This window comes from Salmo salar, chromosome ssa02 (genome assembly GCF_905237065.1).
Source record: "Salmo salar chromosome ssa02, Ssal_v3.1, whole genome shotgun sequence".
NCBI classification, from domain to species: domain Eukaryota; kingdom Metazoa; phylum Chordata; class Actinopteri; order Salmoniformes; family Salmonidae; genus Salmo; species Salmo salar.
Window position 1 is genome coordinate 25,436,102 of NC_059443.1, and position 20,376 is coordinate 25,456,477.

Genomic DNA, 20,376 nt, shown 5'->3' on the forward strand with positions numbered 1-20,376 from the left:
GTTAACTAGTAAATAAACTCAGCAATAAAAGAAACGTCCTCTCACTGTCAACTGCGTTTATTTTCAGCAAACTTAACCTCTCTAGGGTATGTGGGACGAACCTACTCAACAGCCAGTGGAATCCCGTGGCGCGATATTCAAATACCTTAGAAATGCTATTACTTCAATTTCTCAAACATATTACTATTTTACACCATTTTAAAGACAAGACTCTCGTTATTCTAACCACACTGTCCGATTTCAAAAAGGCTTTACAACGAAAGCAAAACATTACATTATGTCAGCAGAGTACCCAGCCAGAAATAATCAGACACCCATTTTTCAAGCTAGCATATAATGTCACATAAACCCAAACCACAGCTAAATGCAGCACTAACCTTTGATGATCTTCATCAGATGACACTCCTAGGACATTATGTTATACAATACATGCATGTTTTGTTAAATCAAGTTCATATTTATATCAAAAACCAGCTTTTTACATTAGCATGTGACGTTCAGAACTAGCATACCCACCGCAAACTTCCGGTGAATTTACTAAATTACTCACGATAAACGTTCACAAAAAACATAACAATTATTTTAAGAATTATAGATACAGAACTCCTTTATGCAATCGCTATGTCCGATTTTAAAATAGCTTTTCGGCAAAAGCACATTTTGCAATATTCTGAGTAGATAGCTCGCCAGCACGGGCTAGCTATTTTGACACCCACCAAGTTTGGCACTCACCAAACTCAGATTTACTATAAGAAAAATTGGATTACCTTTGCTGTTCTTCGTCAGAATGCACTCCCAGGACTTCTACTTCAATAACAAATGTTGGTTTGGTTCCAAATAATCCATAGTTATGCTCAAATATCCTCTGTTTTGTTCGTGCATTCAAGACACTATCCGAAGGGTAACGAAGGGTGACGCGCCGGCGCGTATCGTGACCAAAAATTTCTAAATATTCCATAACCGTACTTCGAAGCATGTCAAACGCTGTTTAAAATCAATTTTTATGTCATTTTTCTCGTAAAAAAGCGATAATATTCCCACCGGGAAACCCTGTTTTCGTTCAAAGACTAAAAATCTAAAATGGACTCTTCACGTGCACGCGCGCACCAGTCTCATTGTTCTCAGATCGACCACTTACCAAATGTGCTACTGTTTTTCAGCCATGGCCTGCAAAGTCATCATTCAACGTTCTGCCGCCTTCTGAGAGCCTATGGGAGCCGTAGGAAGTGTCACGTTACAGCAGAGATCCTCAGTTTTCAATAAAGAGAGTGTAGAAGACCAAGAAATGGTCAGAGAGGGCACTTCCTGTTTGGAATCTTCTCAGGTTTTTGCCTGCCATATGAGTTCTGTTATACTCAGACACCATTGAAACAGTTTTAGAAACTTTAGGGTGTTTTCTATCCAAATCAAACAATTATATGCATATTCTAGTTTCTGGGCAGTAGTAATAACCAGATTAAATCGGGTACGTTTTTTTTATCCGGCCGTGCAAATACTGCCCCCTACCCTAGAGAGGTTAACGTGTAAATATTTGTATAAACATAACAAGATTCAACAACAGACTAACAGAAATGGATTAATGTGTCCCTGAACAAAGGGGGGTTCAAAATCAAAAGTAACAGTCAGTATCTGGTGTGGCCACCAGCTGCATTAAGTACTGCAGTGCATCTCCTCATGGACTGCACCAGATTTGCCTGTTCTTGCTGTGAGATGTTACCCCACTCTTCCACCAAGGCACCTGCAAGACATTTCTGGGGGGAATGGCCCAAGCCCTCACCCTGCGATCCAACAGGTCCCAGACGTGCTCAATGGGATTGAGATCTGGGCTCTTCGCTGGCCATGGCAGAACACTGACATTCCTGTCTTGCAGGAAATCACGCACAGAACGAGCAGTATGGCTGGTGGCATTGTCATGCTGGAGGGTCATGTCAGGATGAGCCTGCAGGAAGGGTACCACATGAGGGAGGAGGATGTCTTCCCTGTAACGCGCAGCGTTGTGATTGCCTGCAATGACAGCAAGCTCAGTCCGATAATGCTGTGACACCCTGCCCCAGACCATGACGGACCCTCCACCTCCAAAGCGATCCCGCTCCAGAGTACAGGCCTCGGTGTAACGCTCATTTCTTCTACAATAAACGCGAATCCGACCATCACCCCTAGTGAGACAAAACCGCGACTCGTCAGTGAAGAGCACTTTTTGCCAGTCCTGTCTGGCCCAGCGCCGGTGGGTTTGTGCCCATAGGCGACATTGTTTCTGGTGAAGACATGCCTTACAACAGGCCTACAAGCCCTCAGTCCAGCCTTACTCAGCCTATTGCGGACAGTCTGAGCACTGATGGAAGGATTGTGCCTTCCTGGTGTAACTCTGGCAGTTGTTGTTGCCATCCTGTACCTGTCCCGCAGGTGTGATGTTCGGATGTACCAATCCTGTGCAGGTGTTGTTACATGTGGTCTGCCACTGCGAGGATGATCAGCTGTCCATCCTGTCTCCCTGTAGAACTGTCTTAGGCGTCTCACAGTACGGACATTGCAATGTATTGACCTGGCCACATCTGCAGTCCTCATGCCTCCGTGTAGCGTGCCTAAGGCACGTTCACGCAGATGAGCAGGGACCCTGGGCATCTTTCTATTGGTGTTTTTCATAGGACACTAAAGAGGCCTTTCTACTGACTAAGTTTTCATAACTGTGACCTTAATTGCCTACCGTCTGTAAGCTGTTAGTGTCTTAACGACTCTTCCACAGGTGCATGTTCATTAATTGTTTTTGGTTCATTGAACAAGCATGGGAAACAGTGTTTAAACCCTTTACAATGAAGATCTGTGAAGTTATTTGGATTTTTATGAATGATCTTTGAAAGACAGTGTCCTGAAAAGGGGATGTTTCTTTTTTAGCTGAGTTTAGTAGCCTACAGCAAAGTCTGTTTAAATAATTTCTAACTTGTTAACAGTTTCTGCTAGTTATACTTTGCTACCATGTGGGTTTTAGCTTGCTTGAGCCTGCTAACTGAGTGTTAGTTCACCTGTTTCTATACATGTTTCATTTTAAAACATTTATCTTACAAAGGAGTTGTTTAATCTAACTGCTTAACTATTTAACTGTACATGGAATTGAATTTCTTTTTTTTTTTACTGTTTTTTTTTCTAGTCTTTACAGGAAAATGCCACGTGCAATATCTGACGTGTGGATACATTTCACTGCAGCTAATGTAGAAGGAAAAACGGTGTACAGTTGCAAATACTGTGCCAAATCATATGTGAGGAATGCAACAAAGATGAAAAATCATCTGGCCAAGTGCATAAAGTTCCCTCTGTGCTCACAACAAGCAACCTTTGACAAAAGTCCCTCTACTTCTATTCGAGGTGAAAATGATGAGACACCCTATCGATAGCAACAGCTCATGGTCCACCTGGAATCAGAAGTTTTTTTCACTCAGTGGATTAACGTAGTCAGAGAAATGCTGATGAATGTCTTGTTCGAGCTGTGTATGCAACTGATTCACCTCTGATGCTCACAGGCGATGTGTATTGGAAGAGATTTCTGAATGTTCTTTGCCCAGCATACACCCCTCCAAACAGACATGCTTTATCTACTCATTTGCTGGATGCGGAGTTCAAGTGAAGGTCAAGCAAATCATAGAGAAAGCAGACTGTATTGCAATCATCTCTGATGGGTGGTTGAATGTTCGTGGGCAAGGAATAATCAACCTCTTACATCTAGACGTTCCGCTAGCGGAACACCTGCTCCAATGATAGGCGTGGCGCGAATTACAAATTCCTCAAAAATACAAAAACTTCAATTTTTCAAACATATGACTAATTTACAGCATTTTAAAGACAAGAATCTCCTTTATCTAACCACACTGTCCGATTTCAAAAAGGCTTTACAGCGAAAGCAAAACATTAGATTATGTCAGCAGAGTACCCAGCGAGAAATAATCAGACACCCATTTTTCAAGCTAGCATATAATGTCACAAAAAACAAAACCACAGCTAAATGCAGCACTAACCTTTGATCTTCATCAGATGACAACCCTAGGACATTATGTTATACAATACATGCATGTTTTGTTCAATCAAGTTCATATTTATATCAAAAACCAGCTTTTTACATTAGCATGTGACGTTCAGAACTAGCATTCCCACCGAACACTTCCGGTGAATTTACTAAATTACTCACGATAAACGTTCACAAAAACATTTATTTTAAGAATTATAGATACAGAACTCCTTTGTGCAATCGAGGTGTCCGATTTTAAAATAGCTTTTTGGTGAAAGCACATTTTGCAATATTCTGAGTACATAGCCCGGCATCACAGGGCTAGCTATTTAGACACCCAGCAAGTTTAGCCTTCACCAAACTCCGATTTACTACTAGAAAAGTTTGATTACCTTTGGTGTTCTTCGTCAGAATGCACTCCCAGGACTGCTACTTCAATAACAAATGTTGGTTTGGTTCAAAATAATCCATTGTTATATCCAAATAGCGGCGTTTTGTTCGTGCGTTCAAGACACTATCCAAGGGTGACGAAGGGTCACGCGCACGACACATTTCGTGACAAAACATTTCTAAATATTCCATTACCGTATTTCGAAGCATGTCAACCGCTGTTTAAAATCAATTTTTATGCAATTTTTCTCGTAAAAAAGCGATAATATTCCGACCGGGAGTGGTGGTTTTCGTTCAAAGATAAAACATGGAGTCAACTCGTGCACGAGCCTGAGTCTCACAGTACTGTGACCAGCCACTATCCAAACGCGCTAATGTTTTTCAGCCAGAGCCTGCAAAGCCACGATTCAGCTTTTTGCCGCCTTCTGAGAGACCATGGGAGCCGTAGGAAGTGTCACGTAACAGCAGAGATCCCCTGTATTGGATAGAGCTAATCAAGAAGGCCAAGAAATTGTCAGACAGGGCACTTCCTGCATGGAATCTTCTCAGGTTTTGGCCTGCCAAATGAGTTCTGTTATACTACAGACACCATTCAAACAGTTTTAGAAACTTTGGAGTGTTTTCTATCCAAAGCTAATAATTATATGCATATTCTAGTTTCTGGGCAGGAGTAATAATCAGATTAAATCGGGTACGTTTTTTATCCGGCCGTGAAAATACTGCCCCCTAACCATAACAGGTTAACTACATCTCCACCCCTCAACCAGTATTCTACAAGAGCACAGACACATGGGACAACAGACACACTGGTCTCAACATTGCATATGAGCTGAAGGCAGTCATCAATGACCTTGGACCACAGAAGGTATTTGCACCTGTGACAGACAATGCTGCAAACATGAAGGCTGCTTGGTCTAAAGTGGAGGAGTCTTACCCTCACATCACACCCATAGGCTGTGCTGCTCATGCTTTGAATCTGCTCCTCAATGACATCATGGCACTGAAAACAATGGATACACTCTACAAGAGAGCCAAGGAAATGGTTAGGTATGTGAAGGGTCATCAAGTTATAGCAGCAATCTACCTCAACAAGCAAAGTGAGAAGAATAAGAGCACCACATCGAAGCTGCCCAGCAACACCCGTTGGGATGGTGGTGTTGTCATATTTGACAGTCTCCTGGAGGGGAAGGAGTCTCTCCAAGAAATGGCCATATGGACAGCCCCATCAAGAGGATCCTCCTGGATGATGTATGCAAAAAAACATCAAACAAGTTCTCATTTACATCTGCGACCTGGCCAAGATAAAGCAAAGCAGTGCGACACAAACAACACAGAGTTACACATGGGATAAACAAACCTACTGTCAACACAATAGAAACATCTATATACAGTGTGTGCAAATGTAGTAAGATTAGTGAGGTAAAGCAATAAATGGGTCAAAGTGGTGAAATAAAGAAGGCTGCACAGTATTGTCTTTTATCGATGACGGTTACATCGTTTAGGACCTTGAGCATTGTTGAGGTGCATCCATGATCAGCTCGGAAACCAGATTGCATAGCGGAGAAGGTACGGTGGGATTCAAAATGGTCGGTGATCTATTTGTTAACTTGGCTTTCGAAGACTTTAGAAAGGCAGGGTAGGATAGATATAGGCCTGTAACTGTTTGTATTTAGTTCTACAGTGTCTCCCCCTTTGAAGAGGGGGATGACCGCGGCAGCTTTCAACTTTAGGGATCTCAGACGATACGAAAGAGAGGTGTAATAGGGGTTGCAACAATTGCGGCGGATAATTTTAGAAGGAGAGGGTCCAGATTGTATAGCCCAGCTGATCTGTAGGGGTCCAAATCTTGCATCGCTTTCAGAACATCAGCTATCTGAATTTGGGTTAAGGAGAAATGGGGGAGGCTTGGGCAAGTTGCTGTGGGGGGTGCAGAGCTGTTGACCGGGGTAGGAGTTGGCAGGTGGAAAGCATGGCCAGCCGTAGAAAAATGCTTATTGAAATTCTAGATTAACGTAGATTTATTGGTGGTGACAGTGTTTCCTAGCCTCAGTGCAGCTGGGAGGAGGTGCTCTTATTCTCCATGGACTTTAGTGTCCCAGAACTTTTTGGAGTTTGTGTTACAGGATGCAAATTTCTGTTTGAAAAAGCTAGCCTTTGCTTTCCTTAACTGCCTGTGTATATTGGTTCCTAACTTCCTTGAAAAGTTGCGTATCACAAGGGCTATTTGATGCTAATGCAGCACGCCACAGGATGTTTTTGTGCTGGTCAAGGGCATTCAAGTCTGGAGTGAAGCAAGGGCTATATCTGTTCTTAGTTTTTTTTAAATTAATGGGGCATGCTTATTTAAGATGGTGAGGAAAGCACTTTTAAAGAATAACCAGGCATCGTCTATTGACGGAATGAGGTCAATATCCTTCCAGGATACCCGGGCCAGGTCGATTAGAAAGGCCTGCTTGTTGAAGTGTTTTAGGGAGCGTTTGACAGTGGTGAGGGGTGGTCGTCTGACCGTGGACCCATTACGGACGCTGGCAATGAGGCAGTGATTGTTGAGATCCTGGTTGAAGACAGCAGAGGTGTATTTAGAGGGCAGGTTGTTCAGGATGATATATATGAGGGTGCCCGTGTTTACAGATTTAGGGTTGTACCTGGTAGGTGCCTTGATCATTTGTGTGAGATTGACGGCATCTACCTTAGATTGTAGGACGGCCGGTATGTTAAGCATATCCCAGTTTAGGTCACCTAACATTACGAACTCTGAAGATAAATGGGGGGCAATTCATTCACATGATGTCCAGGGCACAGCTGGGGGCTGAGGGGGGTCTTTAACAAGTGGCAACAGTGAGACTTATTTCTAGAAAGGTGGATTTTTAAAAGTAGAAGCTCGAACTGTTTGGGCACAGACCTAGATAGCATGACAGAACTCTGCAGACAGTGGATTGCAACTCCACTCCCTTTGGCAGTTCTATCTTGGCGGAAAATGTTGTAGTTGGGGATGGAAATTTCAGAATTTTTGGTGGCCTTCCTAAGCCAGGATTCAGACATGGCTAGGACATCAGGATGGTATTAATATTAATTTGCATATACACTACTGTTCAAAGTTTTGTGGTCACTTTGAAATGTCCTTGTTTTTGAAAGAAAAGCAAAAACAATTGGTCCATTAAAATAACATCAAATTGATCAGAAATACATTGTTAATGTTGTAAATGACTGTTGAATAGAAAGAGTGGGAGGCCCCAGTGCACAACTGAGCAAGAGGTCCTCTGCCTAGAAGGCCAGCATCCCGGAGTCGCCTCTTTACTGCTGACGTTGAGACTGGTGTTTTTCGGGTACCATTTATTGAAGCTGCCATTTGAGGACTTGTGAGGCGTCTGTTTCTCAAACTAGAGACACTAATGTACTTGTCCTCTTGCTCAGTTGTGCACCGGGGCCTCCCACTCCTCTTTCTTTTCTGGTTAGAGCCAGTTTGCGCTGTTCTGTGAAGGGAGTAGTACACAGCATTGTACCAGATCTTCAGTTTCTTGGCAATTTCTCGCATGGAATAGCCATCATTTCTCAGAACAAGAATAGATTGACGAGTGTCAGAAGGAAGTTCTTTGTTTCTGGCCATTTTGAGCCTGTAATCGAACCCACAAATGCTGACGCTCCAGATACTCAGCTAGTCCAAAGGCCAGTTGTATTGCTTCTTTAATCAGAACAACAGTTCTCAGCTGTGCTAACATAATTAATTGCAAAAGGGTTTTCTAATGATCAATTAGTCTTTTAAAATGATAAACTTGGATTAGCTAACACAACGTGCCATTGGAACACAGGAGTGATGGTTGCTGATAATGGGCCTCTTACGCCTATGTAGATATTCCATAAAAGATCAGCCATTTCCACCTACAATAGTCATTTACAACATATTAACAATGTCTACACTGTATTTCTAATCAATTTGATGTTATTTTAATGGACAAAAGCACATTTTTTCTTTAAAAAGCAAGGACATTTCTAAGTGACCCCAAACTTTTGAACGGTAGTGTATTTCCGTTAATAATCATATATTCCCGTTAATTCCCATGGAAAGTTTCCACTTCTGAATATTCCCCAAAATGTGCAACCCTAATCATTAGTCATAGTTTGGAAGAAGTTTAATAAATACAAATGTATTCATTTGGAAATTTCTGAGACTTGGTAAATCACCACAAGTGTAATGGTGGGAACCGGCATTATTTTGTCCTGACATTGCAGTTGGTCAACCCATACCACTGTCTAGCAAATGTCTAGTGAATCTGGGTTTTCCCGTCTGTAGGTGGTTTTCAACTTCAGTGAAAGCTAGTCTCTCTGTGTGGAGTATTGGTGAAATGTCTGTTTTGAATGTAGACAGCTGTCAGGTTTGTCGGAACAAAGGATGTCTGTGGTTGTTGTGTTTCGATGTGAGTCATCTCCAACTCCACAGTCGGAGTAAGCTGGAAATAAGACCTGTATGATGTCCACATCCCAAATTCTACACCAGTGCTGGGCAAAAAATAACTATGATAAAGAAAGTCTGCATACTGTAAAATGTAACATAACGCCTTGTTCCTGTCTTCTCTTACAGGAAGTCCACCTTCGACATGTTCAACTTCCTGGCTTCCCAGCACCGCCAGCTCCCTGACATCAACCCCTACGATGAGGAGGAGGATGAAGTCCCACTCAAATCCACAAGGTCAGATTACAGAATGCTGGCCATCGCAAAGGAAGCTAGCTAAATGCTAACATCTTAAAAAAGGAAACTTTGGCTTAAATACTGCAGTAGCTAGTCCATGAAAGATCTTGTCTAGCGGAACATTCTTAGAACTTGTTGTACATGGCTGCAAATGTTGTTCCTTTGAAAAACAACTTTCACATCAACAAATGATCCATTTATAAGTTGGTAGACATATCAATGTATTCGTTCGGTCTGATGAGTAACAAAGGAGCCAGCTGTACAACTACAGGTTTACACAATCGTTTTCAAAGCTGTGACTAATTCACTATTGAAATGTTGTCCATTCCTGTATTTGTAACTCCCCTAAAGTGATCTTTGTGGTTGGACTAAACCATTCCGTCATTTCTGCAACTATTTCCCCCAAACAAGAAATGTTACAAATGTGTTCTACCCTCTTGTGTCTTAGAGTCTCTAGTGACTCTTTTCCAAGAGTTCAACGTGAAAGGTCAGAAGCTCATCTTCTCTGCTTATGCCTTTTCTCCTAGACGTGCCACTAGCTTGGAGCTCCCCATGGCCATGCGCTTTAGACATCTGGAGAGGACATCTAAGGAGGCTGTAGGCGTGTACAGGTCAGCACACATCTAGTCCTGGTCAAAGCCAATACTATGGACAGAGCCTGTGGCTATGATCATGATTCTGGGCTAAAGAGCTCATGCGTTTCTCAGTGGGGTGCAAACTGACCCCACAATAGGTCATTTGCAGTCTGTCTGGACAGGAAGCAGTCACTGTGGTTCTCTACAGCAGGTATTCCCAAACTGGGGTACGGGGGTACGCCAAATAAAAATGTGGTTCCCTTTTCTGCCCCACATTTTCAAACAGTCCATTTATATTTTTCAACGGGGCTATACATTTGGGTAAGGTTTTTTTGTCGCCTGAGTAGCCTCGTTTCACTGCCAAAAATAAAATGAAACCATCTAGTGTTCTGTAAAATAACACAATGTCAAATACAGGTAGCCTAGTGAAATGATTAACATCCAATCACATTAACCGTTACTTTCTCACGGGAATTCCACTAACGGTCCGTATGTAGCCAAACGTAGCTGCTGCTCATGTTGTTATCTGTACTGGTGGTGCAAAAGCCATGACAGGGAGACACAGTGGAGTGATAACACTCGTGCGAGCAGTTGCTCATTGCAGCGTCCACCGAGAGGCTCTTGCTGCCAAGGGAATGCCTGACAGCTTGAAGACGTTTTGGACACTACCGTGAAAACGGTGAACTTTGTTAAAGCAAGGCCCCTGAACTCTCGTGTATTTTCTGCACTATGCAATGATATGGGCAGCGACCAAGTAACACTTTTACAACATGCAGAAGTGCGCTGGTTATCAAGGGGGAAAGTATTGACACGAGCTTAATGTTTTCTTTACTGACCATAATTTTCACTTGTCTGACCGCTTGCATGATGACGAGTTTCGCACACGACTGGCCTATCTGGGAAATGTTTTTTCTCGCCTGAATCTAGGATTACAGGGACTCTCTGTGACTATATTCAATGTGCTGGACAAAATTGAGGCTATGATAAAGAAGTTGGAGCTCTTCTCTGTCTGCATTAACAAGGACAACACAAAGGTCTTTCCATCATTGTATGATTTTTTTTTTTGTGTGCGAATGAACTCAAGCTTATGGACAATGTCAAATGTGATATAGCGAAGCACCTGAGTGAGTTGGGTGTGCAATTACGAAGGTACTTTCCCGAAACGGATGACACAAATAACTGGATTTGTTATCCCTTTCATGCCCTGCCTCCAGTCTACTTACTGATATCTGAACAAGAGAAATCGAAATTGCAACAAGCGGTTCTGTGTAAATTGAATTTAATCAGAAGCCACTGCCAGATTTCTGGATTGGGCTGCGCTCAGAGTATCCTTCCTTGGCAAACCACGCTGTTAAGACACTGATGCCCTTTGCAACCACGTACCTATGTGAGAGTGGATTCTCGGCCCTCACTAGCATGAACTAAATACAGGCAGAGACTGGAAAATGATTTAAGACTGAGACTCTCCAATACAACCCAACATTGCAGAGTTATGTGCATCCTTTCAAGCACACCCTTCTCATTAACCTGTGGTGAGGTATTCACCATTTTTGATGAACAAATAAGGTTTTATATGCAAGATGGTTAAATAAAGAGAAATTATTGATTATTATTATTATTTGTGCCATGGTCCTATAAGAGCTCTTTGTCACTTACCACGAGCCGCGTTGTGACAAAAGCTCACACTGATTCTTATGTTTAAAAAATGTATCGTGTGTGTGTGTGTGTGTGTGTGTGTGGCAGGCTTACAATGATTGCAAAAAACAACATCTGAGAGTGCTCTGACCCTGATGCTAGCGAGGGTATGCAGCTGGAGGTTGAATGTTTGGAGGGGTACGGGACTATAGAAAGTTTGAGAACCACTGCTCTACAGCTATCACAGCAAACTAGGGACTGAGGCATGGTTTATATTTCCTGCTTCTCCCTTTCCTGCTATTCTGTTATTCTGCTGCAAAATGAGTAACATGAATTTCCATTGACTCAGGATCAAATAATAAAAATAATGTGATCCATTGCATCCTTTTAATAGCCAAGGAGATTAGCTATGGAAACTGTTGTTCATACTTGAACCTCTTCTGACATCTCTCTGGTGTAGGTCTGCTATCCACGGCCGAGGTCTGTTCTGCAAGAGGAACATCGATGCTCAGGAGATGGTCATCGAGTATGCCGGCATCGTCATTCGCTCAGTGCTCACAGACAAGCGAGAGAAGTATTACGATGGCAAGGTGAGATCAATCAGTCCAGAGTGTGTTTGAGACGACATAAGCCCTATGGTTTGTCCCAACGATCTTAGTTGGACTTTTTTTAAGTCCACTAATTGTGGGCTTGAATGAATAAATGTTATTGATACCAACATAGTTTAAGAAACACATATTAAGCCCCCTGTCTCTTTTCCCTCCTTCCTCCACAGGGTATCGGCTGCTACATGTTCCGTATCGATGACTTTGACGTGGTGGACGCCACCATGCATGGCAATGCGGCGCGCTTCATCAACCACTCGTGCGAGCCCAACTGCTACTCGCGCGTCATCAACGTGGAGGGTCAGAAGCACATCGTCATCTTCGCCCTGCGCAAGATCTACCGGGGCGAGGAGCTCACCTACGACTACAAGTTCCCCATCGAAGACCCAGCAAGCAAGCTCAACTGCAACTGCGGGGCCCGGAAATGCAGACGCTTCCTCAACTAGGGGCAGGAGGAGGATGTGGTACTGCCACAATCTCTGCAGGGGGAACAAGGCACTAGGGGAGGGGGTGAGAGCAGAGGCAACAGGGGAAGAGGTTAAAAGCCTTAAATTAAGGTTTTACTGGGTTGGGAGGAGAAAATACAGGAGAAGATGAGCCACTACGAAGAGACTGGGAGAGGAACCAGGGCCAGGAGATGGGGACCAAGAGGGAAGAGGAGCACCACACAGGGACATGCATCCATAAGCTCACATTGGCTCCTAACCGATATGCACTTGCCAGAGGTTGGGCAAGTTCGCCACAGGAGAGCGCGGAAGTAGCTACCGCTATAGCGTGGTTTTTTTCTTGAGAACAGGAAACTGAACGCTGCAGACAACTTGTGGTTATGCTGGTTCTTTGTTGCATGAAGGTATTTTCCTTGACGCCATAACGTCAAGCACTTTCTGTTGAAATAATGGTGGACCAGAAAAGCTAGACTTGGAGAGATTCCTCATCTTTTTTGTCGGGGGGGGGGCAAGAGGAGAGTTTTAATTTCGACACCCATAATCATGTTGGTTCCATCCTCTCTAGTCGATCCCTTAGCTATATCTCTATCTTTACTTGATCCTTTAATCATTGTTTTATTTATTTGAAATTATATTTCAGTGCTCATCATGCGTCAGGTTGTACATATTTGCTTTCCGTTGACTGTTAAGAGAACCATGGTGCTAGATATGATGGGCCGTAGGCATTTTGGCTCCTAGGTCAGAGACCCTGCTAATAATACCTATTTTTCTATCCATTCTCCACTCCCCTCTCACACAGACCGGGGAAGGGACCTCCATTATGTTCAGTTAAACGGTTAGATAACGGTTAGTGTCACCCTTAAAGAGTTTGCTGCAGCTAAATCATATCTTTAAGAACTTTCCCTTCAACATTTTTGTATGTAGCAAACACTACCCAATCCAAGAGTGACGAGTTTAGCTGGAAACCTCAGTGCGTCTTTTTTTATTTTAAAATATATTTTGTTACTATCATGACAAATGCTGATTACCTTTTTGCAATAATATTAGGCCTACTTCTTTGCTACAGTTGCACATCTTTAGTGAACTAACAAAATCCAGACTCCATATTTCTCAACATTCAGTGGAGTTAACAAAGTACTGACTTCTCTCTGACATTCTCTGCAATCCACAAAGGGTGGAACACTGTCCATGTTACACCACTAAGAGATGTGTTATAAACTCTCTATATATATACCCGACTGTGTGGACTGACAGCACCCCTGTGCACTGGAGATCTCAAGCATAGCATTAGGCTAGTACTGTATGTTGCTCAGTAGGATGGCTTGAAGAGAGAATCAAATCTTGGTGTAAAACCCAGATAGGGAGAGAATGCACTCAGCACATTAACGTTTGCTGTCATACAACGCTGTCAGTCAGTTCAGTCAGACATATTAGGACATCAAATGTGCACACTGTTGTTCACATCTTTACAATAAGAGATTGCTTGAGCTCTAGAATAGTTGTATTTATTCATGTTTCTGTTCAGATTTTGGACTGGTGAAACTAGCTGTGCTTTGTATAAATGGTGGTCTAGTGGAAAATCTTCCTCCCCTCGTTTCCTCTTTTTGTTTAATTTGTTACTTCTTTCTCTTATTTGAACCTTGATGTTTGAGGACAGTTGTGTATTACATTTCAGCCTTTACACAAGACATTGTTCTAAAGCACGTATTTTTGAATTGTTTTTGATTGTATTTCTTTGTTCTGGTAGAATTTTCATGGAGAAAGTACAGCAGGCCTTAGTATCGGCAGGGCTTATAACAGGAGGATATCAAGCATGCGAGTCCACGCTGTTCTTCCCATCTGCGTGCTACAGAGAACCTTTCAAGCTAGAGATAATAATCTAAAGGAAATGAGCACTGTCCTTTTGGAAATTATTACCCAGTAAGGAAAAGCTTAGGCCACCAGCCTGCGCGACCAATCGGTGAGATGGAGCCTGTATTCCCATGTGTCAATCATTTAACACCCTTAGTTTGCCAATAACAGGATGAATCTGTTTTTCAGGGTTACGGCTATCCTTAACCATGCTTCCTTTTCCGCTTAAAACCAGATGTGGGAACACCGCTCAGAGCAGAAAGTTTCTCTATGCCCACTCCACTCCCCAACCTCTTGCCAGGATTCTACCTCAGTTGTTCTGACAGAAAGAATACTAATGCAAAAAAGAGGATGATGACAATATAATAAGAGTAACTTGGTTTTAATGTCCTGCAGAGCTGGCATGTGTGTTCGATGAAACATGCAAAGCACTAGTTGGAAACCTGAAGTTACCATGACGATCTCTCCCAGAAATGGTTCAGAAAGCTGTATGTTCTATATGGTAGGGTTATTTTAAAGTATAACAAAGTGTTAAAGACGTGAACTTGTCTTTGTTACCTTGTACAAATAAACCCTGAGTTTGTAAATAATTGTATACATATTTCTAAACCCATTTAATTTTTCTATGCACTTTTTTTATTTATAATGTTATTTGCTTAATAAAGATGTTAAGATGTTTGAACAAATTGGACTTGATCATTTGAAAATTGAATTAAACGCTAATATGACATTTATATAACATGCAATGTATAAATACAGCAATATCATTGGTTGGTGATATTACGTTTGACATAAGATGATAATGATTGTGAGGGCCAGATTGGGAACTTAACACTTGTTCTGAGCACCTGAGATTTACTATGCCATCTGAAACACATCAAACCAGTTTCCTTGATCTTCTGATTTTGTGTGAGGATAATGTTCTATATACTGATCTTTACAGGAAACCTATTGATCGTAACAGTTTGAGGGCTGATAGCATTCACCCGCTTCCCATGAAATACAGTTTGCCCTACACCCAATTCTGTCGAATCAAAAACAATCAGATTGACAGAAATATGGCTGAGATGCAAAGAAAATTCAAGGAGAGGGGGTACAAAAATCCAAAACCATTTCTTACACAGGGACACTCAATCTTAAATGAATAATTGTTTATTTGTCAGCGTGCTGGAGAGGTTCCAACCAACTCAATGCACTATAGTACATGTCTGTCAGAAAAACTCTGCCGGGGCAGTCCCAACCGTTGTCTTATATACGGCTATACACAGACTAGTTATATTTGCATGATTTGGCATAATTCATTACTGTTTTGTTTCATAACATGACAGACCAACAACTCACGAGGCTTCTTTCTCTAAGCTGATACCTTGAAACTGAGATCTTTCGTTTGTTCTCAAAACACGGTCTGGGCCTACTGCCAAATTGCAGCTACTCATAGGTGTGATTTGTACAGTCAGCCACTTGCATGGCTGACTGTACAACACAGAAATAGGTGTATAGAACACAGAAATGAGATAAGAATGGCAGAAACATTAAAATGTCCTTTATCTCTTTCAAGGACAGTCTCACAAAAAGAAGCATTCTTGCATCCTCACTACCCCTCATTTAAAGTGCGCTGAACAAATTAAGGGAATCGTTCACAAACATTACCACATTCTACAATCCGATGACAGTATCGGTAATGTGTTTTCTGACCCTCCCTTGGTGGTATTTTCACGGGGCAGAAATCTCTGATCAGTTGGTAAACTGATTTACCACCCCAAAATACTCCTGCACAATGTCTATTTGCACCTCTACTGGATGGAAACTACAAGTGTAACAGCTGCGCTCAATACAATGTCACTTACAAATGTAGATCCTTTAAACACCCCCAAACAGGGAAACAGATCCCAATCAAAGGTGTTATCACATGCTCTACTAAGGCAGTTATTTATCATAGAACTTGTCCTTGTGGTAAAAATGAACACTCGATTTCGTCCCTACGTTATATCGGCATCAAACACGTCACCCTCCCTAGGAGAGGGGATGACCTCGACAATTTGTTAAAACGAGAGGCTGCCTGGATCTTTAATTTAAAGACCCTTGCTCCCCTCGGTCTCAACGTAGACTTTGATCTGAAGCCATTACTGTGATCTTGCTATTCATTATAAATGTTTGTAGGCCTATGTAGCAAAATGTTATCTATGATTGTATGCTATCCATTCATGTTTTTTGTATGTTCTATTTATATCTGAAAATGAACCAATGATATCAAGCCACACCCGGTCATGATTACAGACACCTGTGTGTGTCCTTTGACACAATATAAACTAGTCACCCCACAGTGTTTGTCATTATAACCTGATGAAGACAGCTTGTCTGTCAAAACGTTGGTTATTAGGTTAGTATATTCTTGCATCGGAGCTCCTAGAGTGTGCAGCTCTTCTTTTTCAGGACACCGGGGTTAACGTCCCTGCTTTAAGTGATAAGTGCCATGTTATCGCAGTTAATTATCTTACTTGATCCCTAATGCAAAAGAACAGTGTTCCCAATCACTGCCTTGGGGCTTTGGGGTCCCCAAGAAAAGCATGCCTCCTTCTGGCCCTCCTGTTATCTCAGTGCCTTGGCAGGGGGTAGAGACTTGCGGTTGTATCTGGATGGAGCCATCTCTTCCAGACCCAACACAGAACACACCCAGACTAGAACACCTTAAGCAAGCTGAGCTTGGTGAGCACCGCCACTGCGTCGTTCCGGTCCATCTCTCTCAGCAACCTGGCCAGGTGTCCTACAGTCCACTCTGGGTGCTTGGTGGTGACCCCCTCCAGCACGGCCCTCAAGGGGCTCTTGCTCTCCCTCAGGGAGTAGGTGTAGGTAATCCAGGTGGCGGGGAATGAGCAGCGAGATGCTAGGTGGCTGGTGTTCTTCACCCCACCAGGCCTCTCCGGGTCCAGCAGGATCACAAGCTCCTCTAGAACATCCAGGTTGTCCAGAACCGTCTGCAGTGGTGCAGACTGGAGGTCAGGACCTGGTGAGACGAGGGGAAATATCACTAAAGGTGAGTGACGTGTCTGTAATGCTGACTTGTGTCAATCCAGAGCCAAATGCGTAAATCAAGTATTAATGGGTCGTTCCACGAAATGAGTCCCTTTTCGGTAGTGTAACTGTGTGGTGAAAAGCCTGATTTCACCTCATTTTAACATTGTCATGAAGAGCATATGGTCAACTTAATCAAAAACACGATTTCCCATCTCAAGAGGTTAAATAAAATAATGACTATATTAAGTGCCAAATAAAGTAACAGGGTTGACTAACATGGTTGATGATTTTTGACAGGGTGAATGGAAGCTTGTGTGCAACCGGGAGGGGCAAATGAATGTAAATTGTTGGGTAACAGGCTTGACGTGTTCTGCTTGACCCACTCAGTTTTCCACCACAAAACACCAGAAAATTGACAGTAGAACCAGCTCACCTGCTTTTACACTATGATTTGACTATTAGATGTTCAATGTTTCTTTTGAAACAATTATTTAAAAAGGAACAGTTAAACGTCTTTTCAGTCTTCATTGAATTATCCGTGTGGTCTACATTAAAGGGCACTTCATTTAATATAACAGGCTTTTAAAATTAAATATGGGGCACAATTTCTACTTAAAATATAAAAGATACACAAAAGGGACCCATTTCGTTGAACCAGCCAAATGTCATTGGAGATTTGTGCTGAAATTCAAGTTGCGCGCTAAAGCCTTTTTGCAACTTATGGAAGAGTAGTGATGTAGAGGTACTAGTAATACCAATGAATAACAGACTGGTAGTAGGTCTTAGTAATAGCACTTGATAACTCACTCAAAATGTCCTCTAGGCTCCTGGTCTCTGACTGTAGCAGAGCAACATCTTCATTGACAGCTGCTGTTGTCTTACTGCTCCGTGACCGTTGGTGGGTATTTTCCTTATCTGTGTCAAACCACAACCCTTCAAACATAGGACAGGAAATAAGTGCTTTTTACACAGAGTAAGGTAAGTGGAAGAGTTAAAGCGGTTTTAAGCAAACGTGTCAAACCAGTTGGTCTGCGTTAATTAAGCATGACAGTTTGACATGTTTTAATCTCCCTAGTGCTCATCACCCTGCTCACCTCTGAAGCAAAAAGCTCTTGATCTTCTCCTTCTCTTCTTAATATAGATGAATAAGAGAAATGCAAGTGCAGAGAAAACCAAGATGACAGTAAGCACTATCCCTGAAAGAACACAGGAGTGTGACAATGAGCAGTTAGACATGTTCAGCAGTATCCTAACAAAGCAGTTTAGTCATCTTTTTGAATGGTGAAGGACTGGTATTATCAAACTCAGTACCTTTTAAATGACTTCTGAAATGGCTCATATTTGGGGCTTGGGTTGGAACTTACATGCAGTTGCAGAATAATCATGTAATCCTGGATCAATGTGTATGGCTGTGGTGGGACTTGATGTTGACACTTGGACCCTTATGGTTGTTGACCGTTGGACCTGTTGAGTCTGAAATTGATGTGAAGTCAACATTAACTCTGTTATTCCTGATTGAATAACTTTGGTTTGTTTGCTCAGTGCCCTATTGGGAAGACATTGACCAAAATCGAAAACATTTGTGAATAAATAGCCTCACTGTGACACTGTTATTGATGTAATTTAGGTCTATAGAAGAATAACAGCCATGATAAATTTGAGTGGTCTTCACAAAACTACCACATAAATGCTCTTAATTAAATAGCATCATCAGCTTCATCATCATAGATGAAACTCACCATGGTACTCAGGGCTCCTTTCCAACAGCCTGTCTGGTCCCTAGACATAGGGTTTACAGTGTTACTCAAACAGAGCACCCAGTTTCAGCACCAGATAGGAAAAGAAAGGATGGCCATTTGTTTTATATCAAGATTTGAAGCTATCCCAGAGAGAATTTGCGCTCACCTCGCTACGCAGCATTGCGTGTCTGTCGTTGTGTTGCATTCCGACAGCTTTTGATAATTTGGAGCGCAGCGAAGACAGGGATGGCATTTCACGAAGCTCCCGTTATTGAAGCTCTGGGCGGCACACGGTCGATACGGTGCTTCCGATCTTCCCCCATCATCATGCCTGCCACAGTTTGGACTAAATTCGTACCCTGAACGAAAATAAGATTTGTTTGTAGACCACAAGTGAGCGCTGTGCATGGAAAAAAACATAACGTAGCAACGTCGAAACTTGATTTAAAATAAAGACAATCGTTGCAGCATGTCGAGCTTACCTGGTCGAATCGGATGCTGTGAATGTTTATGACACGGCACACATGTTTTACTCAACTTATCCCAAAATGTATCCAAGTCATCAGAGCAATTCTCAGAATAGTGGCCCATTTCGTTGTAGAATAGAGTAGGCTACAGTGCTGTTTGCTAGTAAAATAAAACTTGTCGAAAGCAGGGTATCATCAAGCTGCCCACTCAAGAAAAACTAACCAGTGCCTGCAACCTGGTTCAGGTTATGAGTCAACCTACCAGGTTAGTTACAAACAGCACAGGAATTAAATCATCAACGTGTATTGATCACATCTTTACTAATACTGCAGAAATTTGCTTTAAAGCAGTATCCAAATCCATAGGATGTAGTGATCACAATATAATAGCCATATCTAGGAATACCAAAGGCTGGGCCTAATATAGTGTATGAGGTCATACAAGAAGTTGTGTAGTGATTCATATGTTGATGATGTAAAGAATATTTGCTGGTTTATGGTGTGTAATGAGGAGCAACCAGACGCTGCACTTGATACATTTATGAAATTGCTTGTTTCTAATAAGCACGCACCCATTAAGAAAATGACTGTAAAAACTGTCAAATCTCCTTGGATTGATGAGGAATTGAGAAATTGTATAATTGAGATGGATGAGGCAAAAGGTATGGCAAATAATTCTGGCAGCCCAAGTGATTGGCAAACACTACAAATTTAAAAAATAATGTGACTAAACTAAATACAAATAAACTATGCTATGCTATGGTGCTATAAGCACCATAGATAAAAGCTGAACGAAACCCAAAGTGCAAAATAATAAAGTACTCAGGAAAATGTACTAGTGATTCCTCTCAGGAAAACAAGAAACATATACAAAGACAAACGACAGGGGGAATATATATATATATATTCCCCCTGTTGCTCACATGTAGTGGAGTACACCAAGATGTGGTCTATATATATATATAGATA

General features: G+C 42.1%; 2 protein-coding genes across 5 annotated transcripts in view; one reads left to right on the plus strand and one right to left on the minus strand.

Moving 5' to 3' along the window:
- LOC106577926 (histone-lysine N-methyltransferase 2B) overlaps nt 1–14,872 on the plus strand; it is an 86,206-nt gene extending 71,334 nt beyond the window's left edge. For all 3 annotated transcript variants that reach the window (XM_014156395.2, XM_045701009.1, XM_045701019.1), the window contains 4 exons: nt 8,967–9,074; nt 9,602–9,685; nt 11,745–11,874; nt 12,060–14,872. In XM_014156395.2, the coding sequence (XP_014011870.2) occupies nt 8,967–9,074; nt 9,602–9,685; nt 11,745–11,874; nt 12,060–12,335 (598 nt within the window). In that variant the 3' untranslated portion in view covers nt 12,336–14,872. The remainder of the gene's footprint in view (nt 1–8,966; nt 9,075–9,601; nt 9,686–11,744; nt 11,875–12,059) is intronic.
- Nucleotides 14,553–19,698, minus strand: LOC106578310 (IGF-like family receptor 1). Of its 2 annotated transcripts, none has more exons than XM_045701031.1 (7): nt 19,423–19,698; nt 19,107–19,299; nt 18,941–18,980; nt 18,566–18,674; nt 18,296–18,397; nt 18,009–18,116; nt 14,553–17,190 (listed from the first exon to the last, which is right to left on the minus strand). In XM_045701031.1, exons 1-7 carry the CDS (start codon nt 19,529–19,531, stop codon nt 16,865–16,867), a joined length of 987 nt encoding a protein of 328 aa, XP_045556987.1. In that variant the 5' UTR covers nt 19,532–19,698; the 3' UTR covers nt 14,553–16,864. The 2 variants fall into 2 exon arrangements, with proteins under 2 accessions (XP_045556987.1, XP_014012472.1); XM_014156997.2 differs by having other exon boundaries at nt 18,009–18,134.
- Between the last annotated feature and the right edge of the window lie 678 nt (nt 19,699–20,376).

What these genes read in the sequence shown, in the direction of transcription:
- LOC106578310 (XM_014156997.2), bottom strand. Translation starts at nt 19,531, where the DNA reads ATGGGCCACTATTCTGAGAATTGCTCTGATGACTTGGATACATTTTGG. An exon ending in TGATTATTCTGCAACTGCAT is followed by an intron (nt 18,398 to 18,565) that starts GTAAGTTCCAAC and finishes GTGTTCTTTCAG; the next exon opens with GGATAGTGCTTACTGTCATC. An exon ending in GAGCCTAGAGGACATTTTGA is followed by an intron (nt 17,191 to 18,008) that starts GTGAGTTATCAA and finishes TCGTCTCACCAG; the next exon opens with GTCCTGACCTCCAGTCTGCA.